Genomic DNA, 20,066 nt, shown 5'->3' on the forward strand with positions numbered 1-20,066 from the left:
TTTAGCTAGCCAACGTCACCTACAAGCGTAATCTGGGATTTCTATTGGAGAAGCAGTTTATGCCTATCTTCATACTGTACTGTCTTTGCTAAAGCTTCTTCGACATATTTCACGTGACTACCCGCGGGGAGGGGCCACTTCACGTGACCCAAGAATAGCTGCGGTAAAGAGGTCAATGGAATTCAACCCAAACAATGGAAATGCGTGGGTGAAAGATGCCATGGGGGAAAAGTGGGTGTGTTCCAGACGGTTCCAGAGTATAAAATATAAGGGATGGTTTTTGTAATGTGGCAAATGACATCAGACTTTGTATGCAATGTTGACATGTCAGACATGCATTCAATATTTTCATCTTTAACCCCTATTATTTTCAACATTGGTTGCACACACACATAGGGTGAGACACATGGAAATTAGGCTAAAAAAGATAAATGGTACAAGAGGTTAAAAGTGTTATAAAATTGTATTATTATCTAATAACCTAATCAGTGTGGACAAAAAAAATTACACCCCAAGACTCAGAATTATCAATCAAATGTAAGAATCAACCAAACTCTCCATAAAACAATGCTGGTTTGATACATACACATGTGAATAAAATATTGTATGAGAAAATGTCTAAAAGGAGGGACACCAGAAAGAAACTAATATAACATTGCAGTTGCATCTTAAGAGGTCTGCCAAACTACAACACAAGAAGAAATGGACATACAAAAAGCATCAGTTGCAGATGCAACCATCCCAGTTATAATATATATTATTTCAAATATGGCATTCATTTTCCATTACCAAATAGTCTTTATTTTAGTGTTTGTAGGTGGGTGGCTTATATTCCTGTAACTTGATACTCTCTATTTACAATGGTAAATTAAGAACACCAATAAGGACCCAAGGGCAAGCCTCTCAAACAGGATACAGTAGGATCTTCAAAGAGAAAAACTAAAGGAGTGAGACAAAGACATTATGAAAAGAACAGAGCAGGTCTTGGATTCTTATCCAGTTCAGGCCATGTAACCTGAAGCTCTGCACTTGAGGTCTCAGACGGAGTTCTTCCTTTACATTTGGTCTCGGAGTTTGGCAAGCCTTGAAGACAGTTCATCCTGAGAAGAAAAGATAACAGGCATTAAATGTTGCAGATGCAGTAAGTAAGTAATCTCTAAAAACTAAACCTTTTCAATCTTGTGTGAGAAGGGGCAGGGGGTGGGCCTAAGGACATTTTTATGCAAGCCTGAGACACAGCTACTATAATCATATCAGCATTGTTATCATTGCTCTATTATCCCAATCATTTACTTTAAAGATCCTGTTTAGTAGACAATTGAAAGTGTGGTAGGGTATATAATAGCTCTTGTTCGGGGCCTGTTCCTGTACCTGCTCTGCTGACGCAACACTGGTGCCCACTGATCCAGTCTGACCCTGTGGGAGCTCCATGTTCAGGTCCAACCTAAACACAAAGAAACCGACATACAAATTGATATGCATTAATTTTCTCTCTTTTACAGACAACATTTTTTCAAGAATAGAGAATGACAAAATGAGGAATTCTTACCCTGCTTCATCAGCCAATTCGTGCATCAGTGAATCCACTTGATTCTGAAACACACGTCGCTGACTGTTAATCTCCATTGATTGTGAACACAGCAGAATAAATGAATCACAATAAATGTATCTCGTCATGATCTGCACTTGTATGTATTTACTGTTACATACTTGAAGAGACCAGAGGTCTGTCTAGCAGGAACCCAGAAAAGCATGATTACCTGTGGGGTGGTTAGTGTGGTTGTGCTACTCATGGTGTCCTCCATTTGAGCGGTCTGTACATCCAACGTCTCAAATTGATGCTCAAACTTGTCCATAAGGCCGGAGATCTAGAGAGATGAGACATTCATTACCAAATTTGCCTCTCAGATGGTAAAGAACATAACATATATATACCGTCATAAGAGGGACAACTATCAAATTGCTGTATTTGACTAGGAGCATGCACACACACGTTACCTTCTCCAGGTTCATACTCTTCAATGTGGCATCCATGCCTTTCACCACTCCAGCCATAGATTTTGTGACCTGTAGAATGAACCAATATTACTAAAATAGAAAGGTACCTTGCTGTGTGGTTGGACACAGCAATTGTTGCCGTAGTAACCTAGCACTCTTTTACAGATATTGCACCAAATTTTCCCTCCAAAGTAAAAGTGGGCCCGTCTTAAGCAGAATCAGTGTCTCAAACCAAGAATGTCGTTGCGTGAAGTCTCGTAGGGCGTAGGTATGTAAAACAACTGCACCTTGTTCATTGTGACTGCTGTTTGGACCCTGGCGGCCACTGCATCAATCCTAGCACTCATCCTAAGGAAGTTGACCGACTGGTTCTTCTGTCTGATGGCGTTTTCCGCATGGATCCGTGCCACTTCCACATTTCCTTTTTGGATAGCCTACGATGAGGATAAAGGTTCAGTATCACTACATTCTCTGTTGATACGTTCATAGTTATGGTGAGGTGATTGGAGGATTGCCTAATGAGGTAAAAGGCCTACTTACTTTTTTGACTTTGGCCTTCTCTGCCTTTTCCTCTTTGTCACATTTTTTAGAGCTTCGTTGCAGTTCTTTGGCTGCAAACTTGAGATTGAAGAGATGCTCTGGGATGGGAAGTTAAAGGGCCAATCAGCAGTTCAAAGATAACAAAGCATTGTCTCCGCCACTGTTTCGGTAAAAAGCTGAGGGATGGGGCTGGAGAAATGTAACCACACTAAAATGTATAGACATAGCTTTGGATGCTAGGACTGACCATCCATATCAAAACCATAGTTTTAATCATGTTTTGAGGCTTTACAGTGTTTGTTTACATTTAATTTGTTTACAATCATTGGAGTAAAACAAGGGTATATTTTGGGTTCTGATGGGGTACAAAAGTTGAACTAAGCTCATGAGGCATTTATAAGTTATATTCTTCAAGAATCAATGGGTACATATCATTAATTTATAAGTCCACAAATGGATGTAGCAACTGCTGATTGCCCATTTAAAGACCGTTTTTAAAATGTCATAGCTACATAACTGAAGCTTCCAGTATTTGTGCCCCTTTGTTGGCACCCTCTTTACAAACCTTAATCGATGGTGTGCTCCCATTACAGAACTAAACTAAATTACCTGTGATGTAATCATGTGAATAAAATGGAAACGCCAGCCACGCTCCCAGGAAATGGGTGTCTTCAGACTGAAGTAAAATAGTTTACTAAACTTGTTGTACTGACTGTTATGCCCATGGCAGATGTACAATACCAATAACAGCAAACAAGCGTTTATCTTTGTCACCAAGCCATCCAAGTATAGACTATACGCTTAAATACGAATCGAAACCTGATAAATGGCTTTTGAAGATCATATTCAGACGAGGCACGGACTAAACAACAGGCCTTCCACTTTGTCTAAATTTCCTGGTGGCAATGTAATGCCTCTCGTAGCAAGCTAACATTTTCGAAAGGATACTCTCCATATTCGACATGCTGGTAGGGTCCTTGATGGTCCGAGGATGAATATCTTCTTATTGTTGTTTTTCTTCTCGATTTAGACGTAATGCAAAAGCTTTACTTCCGGCTACACTACCCAAATAGAATACGTCACCATCACATGTACAAGGGTGCGTTCGGTGCGTTCCAATTGACGTCACTGACAACCTAAAAAAAATCGAGTTTATTTTTGTCAGTGAATGAGTGAATGGACGTGTAAAGTTCTGGCATTGAATACTAAGGTGGATTGTTACATTTTCTACAATATTGCGATCTATTACGTGTACAGCCTACATAGGAATATTCCTCCCTCTATCCCTTATCACTGGTGGTATGTCAGTGCAGAGACAATCCAATCAGGTTAGGGGCTGGGGGCTCTCCTCAGACGGGGGGGGGGGGGGGGGGGGAGCTTGCGGTGGCGTAACTTTGGAGTGGGCGGTGAGCGAGCTTGATTGATGTTTAGGTTTGCGTCTATGATGTAGAGGATGACTCACCCTCTGTCTGATATGATATTCACCCTCTTTGCAGCAGCTCAGCCAGTGCATACCTCCCAAGCTCCTCCTGCTCTATAAAGGTCTGCTCAATCAGCCCATAAATTATAATGATGCTGCTTTCAAAACAACTGGGACCTCGGAAATCTCAGACTTCAGTGCGTTCAAGACAACTGGGAACTCGGGGGAAAAACGAACTCCGACTGGGAAAAATAGTTTTGAACGGTCATCCAACTCGGAATTCCAAGTCGGGAACTCGGGCAACTTTCTAGAGCTCCGACTTTACGACCTGAAGATCACTAAAGTCATGATTTGACCGCACTAAAACATTCACCAATCCTGGAGGAATGCATTTTCCGAATAACAGACACAAACTCTCTTATAACACTATCTTAGACTCCTACAATAATTTTTTGAATTGTCATCTGAGTGAAGTTGTAGACTACTTGCACATCGTTTCAGCCCTTCACATTAGATAGATAGATAGATAGATAGATAGATAGATAGATAGATAGATAGATAGATAGATAGATAGATAGATAGATAGATAGATAGATAGATAGATAGATAGATAGATAGATAGACTACATGACCAAAAGTATGTGGACACCTGCACGAACATCACATTCCAAAATCATGGGCATTAATATGGAGTTGGTACCCTCTTTGCTGCTATAACAGCACAGCCTCCACTCTTCTGGGAAGGCTTTCACTAGATGTTGGAACATTGCTGTGGGGACTTGCTTCCATTCAGCCACAAGATCATTAGTGAGGTCGGACACTGATGTTGGGCGATTAGTAGTGGCTCGCAGTCGGTGTTCCAATTCATCCCAAAGGTGTTCAATGGGGTTGAGGTCAGGGCTCTGTGCAGGTCAGTCAAGTTCTTCCACACCGATCTCGACAAACCATTTCTGTATGGACCTCCCTTTGTGCACAGGGGCATTGTCATGCTGAAACAGGAAATGGCCTTCCCCAAACTGTTGCCACAAAGTTGGAAGCACAGAATTGTCTAGAATGTCATTGTATGCTGTGGCGTTAAGATTTCCCTTCACTGGAACTAAGGGGCCTAGACCGAACCATGAAAAACAGCCCCAGACCATTATTCCTCCTCCACCAAACTTTACAGTTGCCACTATGCATTGGGGCAGGTAGTGTTCTCCTGGCATCCGCCAAACCCAGATTTGTCCGTCGGACTGCCAGATGGTGACTCGTGATTCATCACTCCAGAGAACGCGTTTCCACTGCTCCAGAGTCCAATGGCGGCGAGCTTTACACCACTCCAGCCAACACTTGGCATTGCAAATGGTGATCTTAGGCTTGTGTGCGGCTGCTCGGCCATGGAAAACAATTTCATGAAACTCCCAATGAACAGTTATTGTGCTGACATTGCTTCCAGAGGCAGTTTGGAACTCGGTAGTGAGTGTTGCAACCGAGGACAGACCATTTTTACATGCTACGCACTTCAGCCCCCTTTGTTGCTCCTAGACATATCCACTTCACAATAATGTAACTTACAGTTGACCGGGGCAGCTCTAGCAGGGCAGAAATTTGACCTATGACGGTGCCACGTTGGAAGTCACTGAGCTCTTCAGTAAGGCCATTCTACTGCCAGTGTTTGTCTATGGAGATTGCATGGCTGTGTGCTCGATTTGATATACCTGTGACAACAGGTGTGGCTGAAATAGCCAAATCCACTAATTTGAAGCTGTGTCTACATACTTTTGTATAAATTGTGTAGATAGATAGATAGATAGATAGATAGATAGATAGATATATAGATAGATAGATAGATAGATAGATAGATAGATAGATAGATAGATAGATAGATAGATAGATAGATAATATCATAATGAACAGACAGAACATCGTGAGTTACCGTAAAATCGTGACGCCAGATTGCCATGGAAACAAGATTACGCTCGCAGAACTTCAGTTTGTTTCTTTAAGCACAACTGTCGTGTTGGGTTGGACAGCGATCACGCACGAACCTACATCTTCGCAAGATAATAGCGCACTGTGCGCTGTGTCTACGGGTCGGAGATCCCAATTAAACCTGTTGGATATCACTTATTGTTGTTTTGCTTACTATACTTTGGCTAAGTTCTACCCTTTCCTCAGCAGTCAGGTGAGTAGGCTAAAGTATATTATTTAATTGTATGATCATTGTCATGTTACATTTGGTACATGAATCATTTCGAAATACATAAGGTTTGTGTTTTATTAATGTTGAATGTCAATATCAATCAAATGCACATTTGATAGGCTAATGAAATGCATTGTCAATGGATGGATTAAACAATAGCAAACAATGTTGGCCAGTGTGTAAATTATACCTTACAATATTGCATCAGGTGAATACGTGGGAGAATAGGTGTAGGCTAAACTCACCATGTTTTATTTTTTATTTTAAATAGGCTATTTTATTAGTTTCTGTTCAATAAAATATTTAGCTGTTGTTAGTCATTTTTATGTAGCCTACGTGGTCTGTGAGTGTTTACTAGACTAATAACGGGTTTGTAAATATTATTTTGGTAAATTGCATAGACTGTACACATGCAGCATCATGTCGATGAGTATAGGCTAATAATGACTGTAAAATAAAATAAAAACTCAAGAGAACTGATTGATAGCCTAGCCTACACAATATTTTACTAGATCGAATCTGATTATCAAGAACAACACTCCCCGCTTTAGCCTTTATACAATATTTGTATAGGAAAAGTCTCAAATATACAACAATGACAAATTGTGAATATGTGAGAAGTGGCGATGATGGTTTTTACACGCATGCAGAAAATCCAGGAGAAGACGCAGCGAGGGGTGCTTTATTCAGTGACTGTATGACTCATACGGTCTTATCTAAAGAGTGGGAGCAGGCGGGCGGGCGAGAAGGGGTTTGCACATGAGACCAAAATTCTGCAGCATGCGACTATTATTCTAGTACATGATGGATTCCATAAGAACTGTCCGTGTAAACTTTTGGAGCATGTGGGAAAGTAGCCTATACATACCCCAGGTGTTGACCTCCAACCACTGTTCAAGTTAAATCTGTAAAAGTAAGCTAACCTGATTTGTGGGATATCGTCTTAAAATGTTTACATAGCCTTATTGATTTGTATTAGTATTATTCAATGAGTTCATTGATCAATTACCAAGTTGAAAATAAAAAAATTCTACAGTTGAAAATAAAACCATTATAACCTCAGATCACAGGATCAAGTGCAAACAAGGTCAAGGTTTGCTCAGTCATGTTACTTATCCTCTGAGAGAAAGTTCCAAGCTGGTCACCTTCCTGTTGAATTTTTTATTTTATATCTTCCACCCCCCTGTGTGCATGTGGTGTGTGTATGTGTGTGTGTGTGTGGGTACCACTCTTATGCTTAGTAGTACCAACACATCTGTTTTAGTTTTTAATTGTGCAATATGTGCCTTTGGTGTCTCTTGTGTTTCAGACATCCCCTGAACTCAATGTGAATTAATGATAGTATGAATTACTTAGTAGTATTTCTTCACTTGTCATAAAATGCATTAGAATGTTCCCCATTGAACACACATTTTGTGGCATGAAATTACCCAGCTTCTTCCAAATACAATATTGTGTCCTTTTGCAGGTAAACCCAAGATAATGGAGCTCCAAATGGATAGAAGATTCCACAACTTGACTCTGGAGCAAGTCCAGACTTTGGACCAGGTGTTGACAGAGGTGATCACAATCCACGGCAGAGGGAACTTCCCCACCCTGGAGGTGAGACCCAAGGACATCATCCATGTAGTGAAGGACCGGCTGGTGGAGAGGGAAATCAGGGTCAGGGACATTCGCCTCAACGGCTCCACCGCCAGCCATGTGATGGTCAGGGACAACGGCACGGGCTACAGAGACCTGGACATCATCTTTGGAGTGGAGCTGCCCAGACAGGAGGACTTCCAGGTCATCAAGGAGGTGGTGCTGGGCAGCCTGCGTGACCTCCTTCCCCGTGGGGTTAACAGACGCAAGATCACCTGCCTCACCATGAAGGAGGCCTACGTGCAGAAGATGGTCAAGGTCTTCAATGAGCACGACCGCTGGAGCCTTATCTCACTGTCCAATAACAGGGGTAAAACTGTGGGGCTCAGGTTTGTAAGTTCCCTGCGACGCCAGTTTGAGTTCAGTGTGGACTCCTTCCAGATTATATTGGACCGTATGCTGGAGTCATACTGGGAGACTGAGAGGAGGCAAGGAGGTCAGTGTGAGGGATTGGAGTCACACAATGGCATTGTGTTACATCCGGATAGAGGGGCAGAGAAAACCAAAATGGAACCCCAGTATTCTTCCACCTCTGAGAATCTAAAAGAGGATAAAGACAAAGACTCAATGATGACACACTTCGCTGACAGTGCGTGCCACAGTGAACAGGTTGTTGTTCAAGAGGAAGAATCATTGCATCCGATGGATGTGCATGTAACTGGAAAACAAGAGCCACTGGAAGTGTTAGAGATAGAGAGAGCAGAGCTAGACCTGGGATCTCTGGAGAATGAGGAAGAGGTAGAAGAGGAGGAGGTGGTAAAGGTTGATACAGTACTTGAGATAAGAGTAGAGGAAAAAATGCCATTTGTTCAGAATACAGATTATCCCTCAATTATATCCTCCTCCAAAGCATTGACAGATGTGATGGAACCTCTGGTGTCAAATGTATCTGTAAACCTTCAAAGTAACATAGAGGAGTCACTGATCTCTGAGTCAAAAGACATCAAGCCATCCCTGATGAAGCTCACAGAGAACTCAGTGCAAGAGCAACTTCAAGTGATGCCTCAATCCACATCCCAAGCCTGCACTGCTGTCACACAAAACGTACACCTTGAACATTTATTCCCTCCCCCAGCCAAGAAAACCTGTAACACATCCCAGGAAATTGTCCCTGACTATTGCCCCTCACCTAAACCACCAAGGAAGATGTCACGGAAGATGAACAGCATCTCATCACTCCCTGAAAAATGGTCTTTGTTAAAAGATTTGTCCGATCTTACAACCCAGCTGTTTGAGCCTATAGAAATACTCCCAACACCTCAACCAAATCCCTCTCTATTAGACACGGATCAAGGCCATTATTCATCCTCCTCAGGGTCCAGACGAAGGAACTCAGAGGGCACGAAAACATTCACAGACCACCTTACTCCAGCCATTTCATCCCAGGATAAAAACATCTCACCCCACACCGTAGAACAAATAGTCAGAGGGAAATATTCAAAAAAGCCTCCAGACTCAGAAGCTTCTCAGGAATCATTGTTCCTTCAAACCACAGGGAGCCGAGTCCCAGAGACTGAACCTGCTGCTACTCAGGAACTAGGGCCACCAGACACAACCACGGTCTGTCCACGGGCAGGGCCAAGTTCGGCCCCAAGGGACAAGGCCAGCATCACTGTGGTAGCAGAGTGCATGTATGGGGACTTTGAACAAGCCATGGATCACCTGCGCTTCCGACTCATTGCCACCCATAACCCAGAGGAGATCAGAGGAGGTGGGCTTCTGAAGTATAGTGACCTGCTGGTGAGGAACTTCAGGCCAGCCAGTGAGACAGAGATCAAGTCCCTAGAGCGCTACATGTGCTCCCGCTTCTTTATTGACTTTCCTGACCTCAGCGAGCAGCAGCGCAAGATCGAGGCCTACCTGCGCTGCCACTTTGTTGGCGACGAGGAGACGAGCAAGTATGACTATCTGATGACCCTGCGTCGGGTGATAGATGAGAGTACAGTGTGTCTGATGGGACATGAGAGGAGGCAGACTCTCAATATGATCACTGTCCTGGCCCTGAGGGTGCTGGGGGAACAGAACGCCATCCCCAACACTGCCAACATCACCTGCTTCTACCAGCCTGCGCCATACATGGCTGACCCCATATTCAGCAGCTACTACATTCCCCAGGCAGCACAACCACCCCTCCTTTACCACCCCTACCCTTTACATGTCCACATGCAGACCGGCCTGGTGTAGCCCCAGCATGTGAGTGGGGGAGAGCATGCGGGCTGCGTTCTATATGGTTCTACTCTGTAACCAGAGGCACAAAATTGATTTTAAAAAGAAAAGAGGCATGAGCGCAATTTGTTCAATGCTTTGAAAAGACGTGAGACAGTGGACACAAAATGGAGAGAGTTGGAGCTTTATCTTTGGATGAAGGCCACCACGTCACTGTTTTCAAATGAAAAATGTTTTGAATGGGAGAGAGAATAGCTGATTACTCACTGAGAGCAAGCTGCAAGGGAAAATGTCACAGAGGGAAATGACAGTTTACTTGGCTGTTTCAGCTGCAGCAGCAGGGTAGGCAGGCTTTGTCTTTGTTACCTTCCTGTGACACGGGGATCCTATACTGTCAATTAATGACAAAGTTGTTTAACAGGACAGAAATACTGTATGAAGAGTAGACAGAACGTTTCTTATCATATACTATAGTGAGGTAGAGGACAGGCAAGTATGCTGCAGTGGATGAAGGTATAAACGTTTCAAAATAATTAGACATACCATAGTTGATATAGACCAAAATCACAACACACTATGTACAAATTAGACAGTATCTGATCAAGCCAAACTACTGTCCTGTGTTTTAGAGAATGATGAGTTGTTGTTCTTCGCGAATTTAAGCGAATTAACTTTCTTGAAGTGATCATAATTGTGTTTAAAGGTAGACTCAGCGAAATGATGTTGCCACGAGCAGCAACACAGATATTAAGATGAGCGAGATGCAAGACTTCACTCTCACACACAGTATTTGCACATGTGCACAGGTTCGCTTTAAGCTGTTCACAGTGTTGTAGCCAGGGCACCAAAACAGCAGAGAAGTTGAGCCTCACGCTTCAACGCTCTTAGTTGTTGCGGAAATTGACCCACTATGCTGTTTATTTTCTGCGTCTACATCATATCGCTGAGTCTACCTTTAATATTGTATTGTAACGTCACAAATCTTGATATGATATCAGCTGTGCTTAGGTCTTGGGAAAATGTGGCGTAGAGTACATATTGATTTGTTTTCTGGGTGTTAATGTCTGATTGCATCCTTGGTAAATGTTTGAGTGTCTAATGAGTGACTACAGTAATTTATCAGGGCGAAATCAGGGTTGTTAAGATAAAAGACAGATTCCAAAGTGTTTTAAACTATCACCCCTCAGTTTCGTTATGTGGTAGTATTTAGAAGTAATAGTTATAGACACTCACAGCAAATGTATATTCACTGTCACTTGTTATTTGTTAGTGTGCCATTTCATTGTATACGATACACAAGAGGTAATTTGTAAAAGACCCACAAAATGTATGTTCAGCACAGGCATGGCAGTATGTGAGTTACCCTAATGGGCAATTGAATCTGAAGCACAATGTAAACGTACGCAACCTTATTGTTAATTAGTGAACTATAGACGTATCGGATGTATTTGTGATTCACCAATTCAATATACAGTGGGGGGAAAAAAGTATTTAGTCAGCCACCAATTGTGCAAGTTCTCCCACTTAAAAAGATGAGAGAGGCCTGTAATTTTCATCATAGGTACATGTCAAATATGACAGACAAAATGAGGAAAACATTTCCAGAAAATCACATTGTAGGATTTTTCATGAATTTATTAGCAAATTATGGTGGAAAATAAGTATTTGGTCAATAACAAAAGTTTCTCAATACTTTGTTATATACCCTTTGTTGGCAATGACACAGGTCAAACGTTTTAGTGTAAGTCTTCACAAGGTTTTCACACACTGTTGCTGGTATTTTGGCCCATTCCTCCATGCAGATCTCCTCTAGAGCAGTGATGTTTTGGGGCTGTCGCTGGTCAACACAGACTTTCAACTCCCTCCAAAGATTTTCTATGGGGTTGAGATCTGGAGACTGGCTAGGCCACTCCAGGACCTTGAAATGCTTCTTACGAAGCCACTCCTTCGTTGCCCGGGCGGTGTGTTTGGGATCATTGTCATGCTGAAAGACCCAGCCACGTTTCATCTTCAATGCCCTTGCTGATGGAAGGAAGTTTTCACTCAAATTCTCACGATACATGGCCCCATTCATTCTTTCCTTTACATGGATCAGTCGTCCTGGTCCCTTTGCAGAAAAACAGCCCCAAAGCATGATGTTTCCACCCCCATGCTTCACAGTAGGTATGGTGTTCTTTGGATGCAACTCAGCATTCTTTGTCCTCCAAACACAACGAGTTGAGTTTTTACCAAAAAGTTATATTTTGGTTTCATCTGACCATATGACATTCTCCCAATCCTCTTCTGGATCATCCAAATGCACTCTAGCAAACTTCAGACGGGCCTGGACATGTACTGGCTTAAGCAGGGGGACACGTCTGGCACTGCAGGATTTGAGTCCCTGGCGGCGTAGTGTGTTATTGATGGTAGGCTTTGTTACTTTGGTCCCAGCTCTCTGCAGGTCATTCACTAGGTCCCCCCGTGTGGTTCTGGGATTTTTGCTCACCGTTCTTGTGATCATTTTGACCCCACGGGGTGAGATCTTGCGTGGAGCCCCAGATCGAGGGAGATTATCAGTGGTCTTGTATGTCTTCCATTTCCTAATAATTGCTCCCACAGTTGATTTCTTCAAACCAAGCTGCTTACCTATTGCAGATTCAGTCTTCCCAGCCTGGTGCAGGTCTACAATTTTGTTTCTGGTGTCCTTTGACAGCTCTTTGGTCTTGGCCATAGTGGAGTTTGGAGTGTGACTGTTTGAGGTTGTGGACAGGTGTCTTTTATACTGATAACAAGTTCAAACAGGTGCCATTAATACAGGTAACGAGTGGAGGACAGAGGAGCCTCTTAAAGAAGAAGTTACAGGTCTGTGAGAGCCAGAAATCTTGCTTGTTTGTAGGTGACCAAATACTTATTTTCCACCATAATTTGCAAATAAATTCATTAAAAATCCTACAATGTGATTTTCTGGATTTGTTTTCCTCAATTTGTCTGTCATAGTTGACGTGTACCTATGATGAAAATTACAGGCCTCTCTCATCTTTTTAAGTGGGAGAACTTGCACAATTGGTGGCTGACTAAATACTTTTTTCCCCCACTGTAGATGAAAGTCTAATGTAAATGTAACTGTGCAGTAATCTGGTACTTTTCATATACCATAGCGTTGATTGTAAATTGTAATACAGTAATCTATGTTGGGATTCTTTAGGTATAATTATTTTGTCTCATTATCTGAGCTTCATCTGGAGCTACTGTCATGTATCGGTAGAGAAATATAATGCATTTTCATGATCTCTGTATCCCCATTCATATTCAAATATTTGCTCAATTTGTATGGTCATTTTGTTAATAAACCTCATACATTTAAACATCCTCTGATTACTTGCATTCAGCCTCTAGACAGTGATGCTGATTGCCCTGGAGTGAAAAGTGTCTGGTTGGTGCTGAATGTAATTATCATGGCTTTCTGACAGGAGGTGACTTCAGCATTCCAGGGGAAGTAACAATTTTTTTTTTTTACTGTTTAATAACAGCCCAAATTGATACATTTGCCTGCTTCCATCCAGAGACCCTCAACATCATCGCAGTCTTTCTGGGAGTGCTGAAGCGCCATGCGTCAGAGGAGTGCTAAGTATTGTTGCTAGCTGAGTGTCTGACTCACCTCTCCAGTCTTCAGTGCATTAGCTAGCGGAGGTACCTCCATCACAAGGCTAACTGGCTGATAACCAACCAACCATACCACTAGACTTGTCCACTCTCCTCCTACTTTCCATACCCTATCCAATGCCTAGGCTACTACTACTCCTCACTCTCTCTGAGACAGAGCAGGTAACTGTGGGGACAGTGGTGTGGGGTGGTCAGGGGCAGAGGCGGGTGGGACTGACATCACCGCAGAGATATGGCCCATGGTGCATCTTTATGACTCATCATCATGGCTCTTTGAGGGGGCAGCCAGAGATGACTCACCAAGCCAGGGATGGGTTTTAAACAGCCAGACAAGAGTGGCTATTGTGGAATACACAGGGCCTGGTGAAGAGTGGCAGCTCAGCTTGTGCCAAGTGTGTTGACTGGCAGGATGTGCAAATCCTGCCGTGATTACTCAAATGTTAACACGTCAACAGCATGGGGTCTGGGAAAACAAATGAGGTACAGGAGAAAATGGCTGGAACACGTAGAGGAAGTGTGAATTCACAGTCCCATTTTGCCATGAGAAGTGACGGAACATGTAAATCATTCTATGGTGATTAAAGTGGGCATGTTTGTATTGTGTTTAGAGAATGTGATGGAATGAGACAAATACCAGGGGCACCAAGTTAGGAGAAAATCTATTTTGCTCCTTTATTTAAAAAACAAACACACAATCAAAAATATTGTGTAGAAAAGAAGTCACAGATTTATCATTACACCTAGAATGTCATCATTGTTGGATTTAGAAACGACTTATCTGCTGCTTAAAGGCAAGTCCATTTACCATCTATTATATGAAGAGAACATGTCCCCAATATATTGAGTAGGGATTTATCCAAGTAGTCTTTTCAAACTATACCCACACAGTTTGCAGACGACAGTTACTGCAGTCTATTGACTAAACAAAACCTTGATTGATTTAGCAGAGTCCCATCTCCTTCCCTAGTGTGGCGACTTGACTAGCAGTAGCATGGCCCATCAGATGACACCTAATGGGGATTTCAGAGACCCTAAACCAGAGTATAGTAGGGGAATCATGGGTTAGAGGAGCTGGGTGGATCCTGGGGGCATCGGGAGCAGAGGGCTGAGTCCTGGAACAATTAGTGTATGACACACACACACACACACACAGAACACCTTATGTTAGGAAGTGGAAGGAGAGAAGAGAGCCTGGCTGTCTGTAGCCTTGGTTTCTGTTCCTTAGGCAACGTTGCCTAGTGGCTCAGCTGTGTCGGACCCTCCGACCTTTGACCCAGCAAACACAACCCTCTGTTCAATAATGCTCACAACAACAAAAATCTATCACAAAATAGCCCAGAACAGGTGTATTTGTACGTAAAGCTGTTGAATATTATTGGCACAATTTATCTGCACTTTGTACACACAAATAAAAAGTCCTTTGTTGTTTAAAACTGCATGGAGAAAAATATGTCCTTTGCTCTTTGTGGCTTGTCTGGTCATTCAATATTGTGATTAGAGTAAAATCAGAGGGCAGGATAGGATACTCAGCCCAACAAAAGCAATCTCAAATTCAGCTGCCACAATAGATACATGTGCAAACATTTCACCATCATTAATATAAGCTAAGGAATAATTGTAAAGTGTATGATACAGTGAAAAAATATAAATATTTATGTAGTAAAAAAGTCATTTTCAGTATGAGGTGGAAGTGAGTGGTGGCTACGGGCGAGCCTCTCCCCAAAGTACCATGATGCACTTTGGTTTGTGTTTGAACCAATGACTGGTTTGAACATGCTGGGTTGAAGGACAGTGCCCTGGAAGTTATACATTAATGTGTGCATTTGATTTAGATTTGATCAAGGAAAGTATGTTCCGACCAACAGAAATAGAACTCAATGGTTGACCCTTATACAATCGCTTTACATTTCTCCTTTCCAATTACCCACACTCTTTCACTGCACTAGCTACCACACTAGACATCAATCAACCCTAACAACCACATGCTACAGGAGGAGGATACGGCAAAGCCTCTATAAACCTATTGTATGTGCAAATATACAAACTCTACAGAATTGATAAGGATTACGGTCATTTAGGGCGAGATGTACTGTACTGTTCAGACAGAACACAAACAGAGAGAAGTAAAGGGAGAATCACTGTCTGTCATCCAGATGTAGAGGACAGCAGAGCTTACGGTCTCCTTGAGCTACAACATATGAGCACCAGTTTTTGGCATCTCTTGAACCTTTGTTGTTGTATGACCAGGAAGAAGGAAGGTGAGAAGGAGGGTAAGAAGAGAAAGATGGGGGAGGAAAAGTGAGGATGAGAGGAGTTATGACTTGATAGAAGAGGAGGAGTAAGAAGAGTCTTTAAGGCCCAGGAGAGCAGTAACTAAGGCAGAGGTGAGTGAGTTGACTTGTGGGTTCATGAGTAGCTTTGAAGACCAGGGAGGGAGGTTCCTTGGCAAGATAAGGAGCACCGCTGCCAGTAGAGTCGTAAACAGTCTCCTACACAAAGCAAAATTATAAAAAATCATTTAAAAAAATTAAAGCAAAATCCCTGAAGTATTCATTTAGTCAATTGTACAGTCTCCAGTCTCAATTTCATGCCTGGTGGGTAAGGTAGATAGGTGGTTGGTATGGGTTAGAAGGCCCAGTTTAAGGTGGTTTGAGGGGGCTGTGTGTGTCAGTGGTTCCAGCCCATGATGTGGCTGACCCGGGCCTTTTCGGTCATGCGGCGTACCCGTCCTGAGCGGGACATGCCTAGGTTGAGTGGGTCCTCTGTGGTCCCTGACTCGTCGTCTGACTCGTCGTTGTACAACACTGTTCTGCGGCCCTGGTTCCGAGTGTTCACCTGACCAGATTTACTGCGGCTGCATTTCTGACTGCCCTCCACCCCCCCCTCACCCTGCTCTGAGTCCTCCTCCTCTTCTGATTTCTCCTTTTCCTCAGGCGCCTCTTCATCCTCAGGCTCCTCCTCTTCGTCCTCAGGCTCCTCCCCTCCCTCTCGATGCAGCGGCTGTGGCCGCTCCTCCTCTTCCTCCTCATTGTCTTCATCTTGTTCGTCATCATCTTCCTCTTCCTCCTCCTCCACTGCCTGGACTCGTGCTCTCTTGGCTCTTTCTGGAGCCTCCTCTTCTTCCCGCATCCTCTTCCCAGAGACGGCCATCTTGGCCTTGACTTTGTGGCCCGTTTTTAAACGGGGATCTTTGCTGTAGTCATGATCTCCCCCGTCCACAAACTTTCCAACCTCCGAATCACTGTCCGACTCACTGTCTGATGATGAGGAAGAGGAGGAGGAGGAGGAGGATGATGATGAGGAAGACGAGGAAGACGAGGATAAAGATGAGCTGTTGGATCCTCCAGATCCCTCTCCCTCATCCTGCTGCAGCACTCTTCGCATGTGGCTCTGCCTGGTGCCGTTAGTGAGAGGTCTGTTACCCTCTGGAGAGAGAGAGAGAGAGAGAGAGAGAGAGAGAGAGAGAGAGAATGGCACACAAGGCCTCCCTGTTAAACAAAGCACAGCAACACCTACTAAAGTAGCCTCCAGTAACTGCTGCCAAGTAGGCTTACATGATAACCCTTTCTAATTGTGTGATTTTGGCAGCAGTGAAAACATAGTAATGATGTCATTAACTGCCGCGATTTAACCAGGCTGACCTCAAACATTCAAGCAGTTGGCAAAAACATTTGTCTAGATAGCTTGGTGAAACAGCTCTATGAAGGACTATTTAGCCACTGCCTGTTAGTGTTGGTTACCCTGTGTAGTAATACCTGAGTTCTTGACGGGTGTGGTTCGGCTGCGGGTGACACGGTCGGCCCCTGGGCCCCCACTGTGGCTGCCTGTCCCTGAGTTAGATGACGACGAGGGCTGGCTGTCCTCATCCACCACCACGCTGCTCGCCTCTGACACTGCAATAACAGCAGCACGTCACGTAACCACCCACCACCTCAAGTATTTCACACTTCTCTAACAGATACCTCCACACAGCGGCACAAACACACACGACAAGACTTACCTTGAGACCGCCTCTTGGATGAGGTCCGGAATTCTTTTGGTGTCGGTTTCTTCCTTGACTTGTGCTTCCCTTTAGGACTAGAGATAAATAGACACCAAGACAGAGTTTTTTAGGTGGAATCTGAATAGATCCTACAAGGAGTGGTACATAAAAGTTGGGGTTATTAGTGGTAAGGGTTAATTTAAGAGATGTAGAGAGGGGATCCAGCCAGGCTAGTACCTGGAGGGTCGGCTGGTGGGAGGGGAGCTGCCTCCACTGTGCAGTCTCTTCCTGTAGCTGATACTCTGGCGACTCCTCCTCCGCTGGTTCTGGACTGCAGACTTGTAATCCGAGATGATGGAGATTATTTGTTTTTCAAAGAAGGCTGATAGGCTCAGGGTCATAGTGTAGATCTGGAGATTAAACAATGAAGATCAAAAATAACATTCTCTCACAGGACACACAGTGTGCCTTCAGAAAGTATTCACTTATTCCACATTTTGTTGTGTTACAGCCTGAATTCAAAATTGATTACATTTATTTTTCCTCACCCATCTACACACAATACCCCATAATGACAAAGTGAATACATGTTTTTAGAAATATTAGCACATTTATTGAAAATGAAATATTTAATTTACATAAGTATTCACATCCCTGAGTCAATACATGTTAGAATCACATTTGGCAGTGATTACAGCTGTGAGTCTTCCTGGGTAAGTATCTAAGAGCTTGCACACCTGGATAGTACAATATTTGCACATTATTCTTAAAACAATTCAAGCTCTGTCAAATTGGTTGTTGATCATTGCTAGACAGCCATTTTCATGCCTTGCCATAGATCTTCAAGACGATTTAAGTCAAAACTAACTAGGCCACTGAGGAACTCCAGTGTATACTTGGCCTTGTGTTTTAGGTTGTCCTGCTGAAAGGTGAATTTGTCTCCCAGTGTCTGTTGGAAAGCGGACTGAACCAGGTTTTACTCTAGGATTTTGCCTGTGCTTAGCTCTATTCCGTTAATTTTTATCCAAAAAATAAAGTCATTTTCTTTTCAACTGTGTCATTTAGCTTATTATTGTGGAGTAACTACAATGTTGTTGAGCCAGCCTCAGTTTTCACCTATCACAGCCATTACACGCTAACTGTTTTAAAGTCACCATTGGCCTCATGGTGAAATCCCTGAGCGGTTTCCTTCCTCTCCGGTAACTGAGTTAGGAAGGACGCCTGTATCTTTGTAGTGACTGGGTGTATTGATACGCCATCCAAAGTGTAATAACTTCACCATGCTCAAAGGGAAATTCAATGTCTGCTTTTTTTTTTACCCATCTACTAATAGGTGCCATTCTTTGCGAGGCATTGGAAAACCTCCCTTGTCTTTGTGGTTGAATCTGTGTTTGAAATTCACTGCTCGCCTAAGGGACCTTACTGGTAATTGTATGTGTGGGGTACAGAGATGAGGTAGTCATTCAAAAATCATGTTAAACACTTTGCACACAGAGTGAGTCCATGCAACCTATTAAGCACAGTTTTACTCCTGAACTTATTTAGGCTTGCCATAACAAAGGGGTTGAATACTTATTTTTAATTAATTTGTAATAATGGATAAAACCTAATTCTACTTTGACATTATGTGGTATTGTGTGTAGGCCAGTGACATCTACATTTTCTCCATTTTAAATTCAGGCTGTAACAAGAAAATGTGGAAAATGTGTGTGAATACTTTGTGAAGGCACTTTATAAGGGTCAGGGTTATAAATCGTTGAGATACAGTTGACCCACCGCATTTCTTCCCCCCTTGAATCTAGGAAAGAACTGCAGGGCACTCAACCAATCAACTTTAGTTGAGGTGCAACCCAAAAAATGTATCCTCATTGAAAATCTTGTCAGAACCAGTACACTAACCTGTGACTTCTTGTTGGGCGTGTAGGCCTTGGAGTTGCTGAAAATGAGGCGGACATCTTTGGCAAACTCCATGGGGTTCTCGTAGTTCCCGACGATCAGTGTCTCTGTTACAGTCCCCAGGTCCATGGGAGTGTCTATGATGTCTCGATAGTCCTGGGAGAGGAGGGAGAGAGTGCAGTGTTTAGGACATCTGAAACCACAAAGTAACTGTCCAGTGTTTCCAGATTTCTATGAAATATGACCTATAATCAATGTTCCCTCAAGTTATTTTCAGCTAGCTGTTCTATCATTCAGCCTACAGTAGCAGCCAATGTGTGGTGTTCAATATAGGCCTACATTCCATGAGACTTTTGAAAAGAAATATGCAGGGCTTGACATTAACCTGTTTATCCACTTATCCTTCAGACAAGGTGACTGAAAATGTTGTGTTGTTTGATGCAAGACACTACTTTACAAAATAAAATGCATTACTATTCCCATACCATTATTACAGCGAAAAAGACAAGTTATGTTATCCTCTGCCTATTGGCTACTTAACTTATTCAAGCCGATCTCAAAATACAACACTGCCCCTTTAAGACAAGAAAAAGCTCTTT

At 43.0% G+C, this 20,066-nt stretch overlaps 3 protein-coding genes across 3 annotated transcripts in view; 1 reads left to right on the forward strand and 2 right to left on the reverse strand.

The window, feature by feature from the left end:
* Window positions 1-444: 444 nt before the first annotated feature.
* Window positions 445-3,668, reverse strand: LOC311142922 (charged multivesicular body protein 1b). The gene is made up of 8 exons (XM_084178668.1): window positions 3,487-3,668; window positions 2,539-2,636; window positions 2,286-2,432; window positions 1,999-2,067; window positions 1,761-1,868; window positions 1,550-1,593; window positions 1,372-1,444; window positions 445-1,100 (listed from the first exon to the last, which is right to left on the reverse strand). Exons 1-8 carry the CDS (start codon window positions 3,500-3,502, stop codon window positions 1,056-1,058), a joined length of 600 nt encoding a protein of 199 aa, XP_084034794.1. The 5' UTR covers window positions 3,503-3,668; the 3' UTR covers window positions 445-1,055.
* Window positions 3,669-7,622: 3,954 nt separating this feature from the next.
* Window positions 7,623-9,965, forward strand: LOC311143114 (terminal nucleotidyltransferase 5C-like; the record flags this gene model as incomplete). The annotated part of the gene is made up of 2 exons (XM_084178914.1): window positions 7,623-8,221; window positions 9,389-9,965. 2 exons carry the CDS (start codon window positions 7,623-7,625, stop codon window positions 9,963-9,965), a joined length of 1,176 nt encoding a protein of 391 aa, XP_084035040.1.
* Window positions 9,966-14,244: 4,279 nt separating this feature from the next.
* The window catches only part of LOC311142466 (bromodomain and WD repeat-containing protein 3-like), a 33,365-nt gene continuing 27,543 nt past the window's right edge, over window positions 14,245-20,066 (reverse strand). The window contains exons 36-40 of the mRNA XM_084178114.1: window positions 19,471-19,623; window positions 17,809-17,981; window positions 17,590-17,666; window positions 17,345-17,482; window positions 14,245-17,014 (exon numbers count right to left, since the gene is read on the reverse strand). Of these exons, the coding sequence (XP_084034240.1) occupies window positions 16,257-17,014; window positions 17,345-17,482; window positions 17,590-17,666; window positions 17,809-17,981; window positions 19,471-19,623 (1,299 nt within the window). The 3' untranslated portion in view covers window positions 14,245-16,256. The remainder of the gene's footprint in view (window positions 17,015-17,344; window positions 17,483-17,589; window positions 17,667-17,808; window positions 17,982-19,470; window positions 19,624-20,066) is intronic.

This window comes from Coregonus lavaretus (assembly GCF_964263955.1).
Source record: "Coregonus lavaretus genome assembly, chromosome: 15".
Lineage (NCBI taxonomy): Eukaryota > Metazoa > Chordata > Actinopteri > Salmoniformes > Salmonidae > Coregonus > Coregonus lavaretus.

Bases quoted from the DNA above. Each gene is read 5' to 3' on its own strand.
- LOC311142922 (XM_084178668.1), bottom strand. The intron at 2,433-2,538 runs GTAAGTAGGCCT...TCCTCATCGTAG, and splicing joins AGAAGGCCAAAGTCAAAAAA to GCTATCCAAAAAGGAAATGT. The intron at 1,101-1,371 runs GTACAGGAACAG...TTTTCTTCTCAG, and splicing joins GTGTTGCGTCAGCAGAGCAG to GATGAACTGTCTTCAAGGCT.